The sequence below is a fragment of the Pterocles gutturalis genome, unplaced genomic scaffold (genome assembly GCF_000699245.1).
Source record: "Pterocles gutturalis isolate BGI_N339 unplaced genomic scaffold, ASM69924v1 scaffold14923, whole genome shotgun sequence".
NCBI lineage: Eukaryota > Metazoa > Chordata > Aves > Pterocliformes > Pteroclidae > Pterocles > Pterocles gutturalis.
This window is the reverse complement of record NW_010120814.1, coordinates 4844-11408: the sequence shown is the minus strand read 5'-3', so window position 1 is coordinate 11408 and position 6565 is coordinate 4844. Positions and strand designations below refer to the sequence as shown.

At 46.4% G+C, this 6565-nt stretch overlaps 1 protein-coding gene across 1 annotated transcript in view; it reads left to right on the top strand.

Annotated features, from left to right (window-relative positions):
- ANXA13 (annexin A13) overlaps positions 1-716 on the top strand; it is a 25796-nt gene extending 25080 nt beyond the window's left edge. Inside the window, exon 11 of the mRNA XM_010077036.1 lies at positions 378-716. Coding sequence (XP_010075338.1) covers positions 378-497 — 120 coding nt within the window. The 3' untranslated portion in view covers positions 498-716. The remainder of the gene's footprint in view (positions 1-377) is intronic.
- Positions 717-6565: the final 5849 nt, after the last annotated feature.

Genomic DNA, 6565 nt, shown 5'->3' with positions numbered 1-6565 from the left:
TCCCTGCGTGCCACCAGAGTGGCCTCAGGAGCTTGTTGCGACCTGTGTGAGTTTGTCCAACACCAAGGCTGTGCCCGCATGGCACCTCTGGGCACTGGGCAGAGACGCCCCTGGCTACCCCGACGTGACTCTCCATGCAGGCCCGTAGCCGTCTTCACAGCTAGTGTCTCCTCACCACACCATCTGACATGGGCTTACCTCAGATCCAAAAGTTAAGCTGAAAGCCCTGCAGGATTTTTAGACCTCCTTCTTTCTCCTCTTCTCCTCCTACTGGGTGTGATGGACCTTGAATCAGACCCCAGGGGTCCTGGAAGGAGCAGGGAATATTACTCAAAGCACATCCCACTCTTCTAAAGAGGTTCTTGTTGTCTTCTCAGAGCGACCTGCCAGCAATAAAGGAGAAGTTCCAGCAAATGTACAAGAAGTCGTTAGCTGAAGCTGTTCGATCTGATACCTCTGGGGACTTCAGAAAGTTGCTGCTGGCTCTTTTGCAGTAAAAAGCCATGAAGAATGAAGAGGCATGCTGAGCAGCCACCTCTTGATTAGTTTCCAAAATAGCATCCAAAAAATGTGGCATTAGCACAAAGAAAAAATCTAATTTATTTTCTTTCCAGCTGGGAAATGTGTTGCCAAGTAATGCTGGACGTGAGGTTTATGTTATGGCTATCTCGCCAAATGTCCTTAAGCAATAAAGACATGTTAAAAAAACTAAGTCTAAAATGACCTCTTTGTGTTTGCATATGTGGAGGAATCTTCTGTCATTGTTTCTTCTGGGCAAATTTTCTGTCTTTCTCTCATTCTCCAGATTATTCCTGTCCTTTCCCCAATTTGACAGCTGCCATGTCATGCCATTACAGTCCTGCCAAGAGAAAATGGATAGTAATTTCTTCTCAGCTCATTATCACATCTCTTTAAACAACCTGAGGGCTGTGAATTAATGATTTAAGTCAGGCCGTGATTAAATCCTGCTATCAACGGGGAAGGTCAGAGTGATTTCCCTGTCTGTGAGTTGCCCTCTCAGCACAGTCACCTCCTAAATTATCCCATGAAGGAGATAAGGAGTTGCAGTCCCCATCGGCACCACTTCCTGGGATATGGTGCAGGAGCACAGCTGAGAAAGAGATGGGGCTTCATGGGGTGGATGTGTCAGGCAGGGAAATGCTGTTCCCACAGAGGCAGACATGGGCCTCAGGACAGCTGCATGGTCTCCATCATTGGAGATTTCCAAGATCTGACTGGATAAAACTCTGAGCAACCTCACCTGATCTCATGGCTCACCTTGCTTTGAGCAGGAGCTTGACCAGAGACCACTGGAGGTGCTTTCCTCCCTGAATTGCCCTAAAATTCCTGAGAGAAGGGAGAATGAGAGAAGGTGTAGATGAAAAATAACATGGCAGGACCTGACAAAAAAGACAAGAGAGAGCAGAGTCTGGGTCAAGCAGATGGGCTTGTGACCATTTCTCTGTGTCTGGCCCCTTCCCCCTTTTGAGTGTACCACTCTGGAAGGGAAAAGGTCTTTCAGACCTAGATCCTCTGAGGTGTGATGGCTGATGGTGTTTAATTCCCACTGAAAATAGTAGTTTTGAAGCCCTGGACCTGTTCCTCACTGCTTGTATCAATGTCACAGCAGTAGTATCTGGCCATCTAGTTATAGCTTGTAAAGATGGGGCAAAATAAATGGGAGATGGGAAAGATGGAGGGCTTTTAAGAAGGTGATCTGTGTGTCACACAGGTGTAATGGGATGTCTCAGCATTTTAGAGGCCTGATGACCCTTTAGCAACATTTCTAGCAACATAAAAATATCAGGGGCAGATCCTGAACCTGAAATGAACCATCTGATTCTGGATTTGCTTTTATCAAAGGCATTTTAACATTCAGACCCAGAAAGAGCAGAGCCGTGCAGGATCTGCGTATCATCTTCTTGTGGCTGTTGCCATGGGGCTCTTGTAACCAGAGACTATAGAAAGGATAGATGAATAACCTACTTAGGTGTTCAGTGTTCCTGGTGATATTTTATCTTCCCGAGGTTATCCTGTATGTTCAGTCCAAGATAAGCTGGCAGGTACCCATTCTCAAATGATGTAGCTTGAAGAAAAAGCCAGCGGGTGTCTGAAATGTGCATGGAGGAGCTGGTTTAGGCAAAGGATTTGTTTTAAAATGTTCCAGAAAGAGTGCCCAGAGCTATATGAGTGGTTTCCGTGAATCCTCTAGAAGCTCAGCACACTTTAAGCCCAGCTATGTACTTCTTTAACGTGAAGCGCATAACTTTGGCAGCCAAATTTATTTTTGCCTGGAAACTGTTTTAATTAATGCTAGTAGGTCATTCTGACTAAAGAAGGAAGAGCACAATTGCTTTCATCTTAATCTTTCACTCTTTAATTAGGGAGTGGCCTGAAACCAAGCCAGGAGCCCACACATGTTCACACCCACTCATACTGGGGCCAAGTCATTATTGAATTACATGCTGTATCTATCTATCTGTACAGAATATATACAGTGATGGCAGTGACACTTGTGAAGTTGCTCAGTGTCTCCAATACTGTAACAGTAAAACTTGTCCCTTTGTCTCGATAACGAAAGTTTCTCAGTGTTCAAAACTGGAGTTCAGATTTCAAGACTGGTGTCTATAGATGTAGTCTGTTCCATAGCCTACAAAAAGAGAAGCAAACCCAGATTCAGTTGAGTCTTAAACTAAGCCTTAGTTCAGAATTAAGTATCATACCAATGTGAATGACAGCTGTGGTGGTAGGGCACGCAGTGAAATCATGTTTGCTGAAAAATGAGTAATGCAATAGTTACAGAGGAATGAGAGAAAAGGATTGTAAGGGTATCTGGGCTTAAAGAATAGGAAGAAGACCAGACAGTTGGCAACTAGTAACAGCAGAAGGAAGTTAGCATGCTTCTCCGTGGGCAAGAGGCTGCAGTCACAATTGCAACAAATGAAATTCCTATCAGACATACAGAAAAAAAAAAAAAACCAAACCTTCAGGGGGAGAGTGGTTCAGGACTGGAGCAGGTTTCCCAGAGAGGCTGTGAAATCTCCATCTTTCAAGATTTCAAAATTCAACTCGGCAAGTCCCTGAGCAACCTGATTTAACTCTGAGGTTAACCCTACTGTGAGCAGGACATTGCTCTAGGTGAGCTCCCAGGGGCTCCCCAACCCAATCTTCCCATGATTCAAGGAGAATTAGGTAGTTTGTGAGCAGGAGACCACACCTGGAAGTGCCATGTGGAATAGTCATTGTATTTCTGTTGCCTGAAGTAACATGAAGGATTTCATCTTATTGTCATGTACGACTGTCAATCAATTCCCCATATCCACACTGGATTCTGTTTACTTTTCAATATCTTCTCCACTACTTCCTAGCTTGGGGAGCTTCATTGCCTTCAGTGAATCTGAGATGTCATCCAGGGAGCTAAAGGGCTGTTTTCCCAATAAATAGTGAATCCACACAGGGATCTGGCTGAGCCTGGACAAGACTTGGGGAGGATGCTTCAGTGGGGAGTATCAGGATGCATCCAAAACCAGGTGCTGGGTGTGGGGAAACGTTTCCTTCACAGGTCTGCCCAGGCATCACATGTGGTGTTAGGTTTGCTGGTGGTGGTATCAGCTGGGTGAGATACAGACATATGTGGTGAGTAGACAGGTCCCTATCCAGGCTCTCTCTTGATAGTAATTGGCTAGTATAGACATATTTTTTGCACATGTTCATTATATATGTTTATATGCACGTGTAAATATGTGATACATAAAGCTAATAATTCCTTAACACATTAGTCTTCCTTTCTGCTCCTGTATTTCTCTCCTCTCCAGCTTATAATAAGCAAAATGGTGTCAGATGCCCATCTTACCCCCATCAGGGCCCACCAACCAAGCTCCACACGGCCAGGGCACACAGCATCCCAGGCAGTGCTGGCTGCTCTCCCAGCCTGGGCTGAAGGCTGTCACCCCAGCCAGCCACCACTGCTGCTTGGAGCATCTTCCCATCCTCTCCAACTCATGGCATCTGATTAATTATGATCCCTGTAATTGTCATTTTTTTACAATGAAGAATGTTAATCCTGGGTTTTGTTCCCTCTCCAATTTTTTTAAAGACCATTATAAGGAATATTTTTTTCTTGTCCCTGTCTACTTAAGCTGCAAATTTGGGAAAAGGGATGATCCCTCTCTTGATAACTGTGGAGGCTGGTAGTCATCGAGGCACTGCACGTAAGACTGAATAAGCTCAGTGAAGCCTCTGCCTTGAACAGTCCTTTTCCCTTCTCCATATTTGCTCATTTTCACCTGGATTGTAATAGGATCAGTGTATGAGTTTTAGAAGTTGCCTGACATCACCAGTCTTCTCTGTGCACCTGTCTGCTCGCCGATTAGATTACAGCTTTTTTCCGCTCTGTTGCTTAGCGCATGATAATAGACATTTCATCATCCCATTACATTAAAACATAAGAAGAGCTTCTCTGGGTCAGATCAAAGGTTCAACCATCCTAATTCCAAAACAGAGCAATCCCAAACACTTAAGGAGAGAGAGAGCAGAAGGAGCAGGGTGAGTATACACCATTGCAGCAAAGTGGTTGTTCCTTGATAGACATTTCCATTTTCTAGAGCCTGGCCATTGATGGAGTTCATACAGGAGTGGTTGCAGAGGGTTGCTGCTTCTAACAGCCCCCAAGGCTGCAGCCTTCCTCAAGGGCTCAGTGGGGGACCTGCAGCATCATGTCTCATAGTGCTGCTGGGTCACATAACCTGCAAACGAGCCCACTTTCCCATCTGCATGTGGTGTCCAGACCAGCCTGCTACCTGCGCAGCATCCCACTCCTGTGGCTATGCAGTGTCCTGTCCTCCCACAAAAAGCCAGCTCAGGCCTGCTTCGGTCCATAGCATGCCAACCTAGGAAACCTGCCTCAAGGACTCATTCAGGAACAGACTTTCTCAGACAAGTTACATTGTCCCGTAGAAGAAATAGCTCTCCCCTCTCACCAGGGGTCTTGCTGCAGCAGTAGGGGCCATATAGGACATCCTGTTATAGGATATGCCATGAAAAGTGATTTCCAGTTTTTATAAAGGAAATACTAACTAGGCAGTCCCGATGTGTGCATGTCATTGGAGATGTGTCTGAAATTATAATTTCTGGGAAAGAAGGAGGCAAGAGTTGTAAAGCAGGCAGCAGGAGCTTCATTGCTGAGGAGCCTTGGCCCCAAATTGGCAGGGACCTGTGTGGGGAGTCAGCAGGGAGCACCAACCCCCCCGAGAGCAATAAGCTATTTAAACAGCACACGCTGTACCCTGGGTTAGCAGGAGTTTGCATAACTGTGCAAAGCCCTCCAGCCTGGGATCTTCTAAATAAATGCCACATTTATCAGTATCTAAAGCAGAAGAACATCCCACCTACCCTTCCCCGACCCCATGAAACAGTGTCATTAGTGAAGCCAGATAGCATAATTTGCTTCTTTAAGAGTTAAAAAAATAATCCACAGCCACTGGCAGGAAGAGGCAGAACTAAACAGGCAGCAAAGAGTTAGAGCCAGAACAGAGATATAAAACTAAATCAATCATCGAAACAGACCGCAACGAGAGCATATACATACAGAGCAAGGAAGAAAGCAAGAGGGCGTTTTGTTTGGGTAGCTAATGTTCTCTGGATGAGGAGAGACAAATTCTCCTCTGGGTTTTTAATGCCACTCTAAATATTTATAGCAAGATCATGGCCAGCTGGTGAGGCAGTGGCGGCAGGGAATAGGGAGGGGAGGGCACGTTTTCCCCAGCACCCCATCATCCTCCAGGTTGTTTCTTTAGTCAAGGAGAGGGAAGAGGCTGCGTATTGGCTTGTTTACACTCAAAGTCACTCATCTGCAGGGGTCAAGTCCAGTGGCTCCTTCCCTGCTTCTCCCTCACCTCACCTGGCCGTTCACACACACGTGTGCACACACACACACAGATTGCACAGGAAGGGAAGATGCCACAGTCTCCAAAAAGCTAGCCCAGCCGCACTTCACCCGGTATTTAACATGGGTCTGGGCCTTCAGGGTTATGTCTAGCCTTCAGGCATTTCACCATGTTGTTATGCTGCATTGCAAAGTCTCTGGGAAAGGCCATGTACGGCACGACCCATGAGGCAAAGCTGCTGTTTTTAGAGGAACAGGCTGCCCCCATCCCTGCAGTCTGCTGGGCTGCGGACACGGGGGCAGGAACATATGGAGGACTGTAAACGCCAACGCAGCACAGGAGTTGACATAAGGGCACCACGGCTCCCAACGATTTTCGCTCATCTGCCTCACTGCGACTAGACGCAGACATGACTCACCCACGAGCTTTGGCTTTGAAAATATGAGAAGGAATTTTGCTTTAACCTTGTGTTTCCCTGTGGTAGCGATGCTTACAAACACCATTTTGGATTCAGTCCCATCCCAGAACAAAAAGAGGAATTTCAGCACAGATGAGGGGTCCAAACCAGTTCCCCAGGCATGGGCAGCCAATGCCATTTTTCTTGAAACACCCAGGAAACTGGCACAGAGCTGGGACACATCAGACCAGATCCGCTGGAGACCCTAGCCAGGGGCCAGATG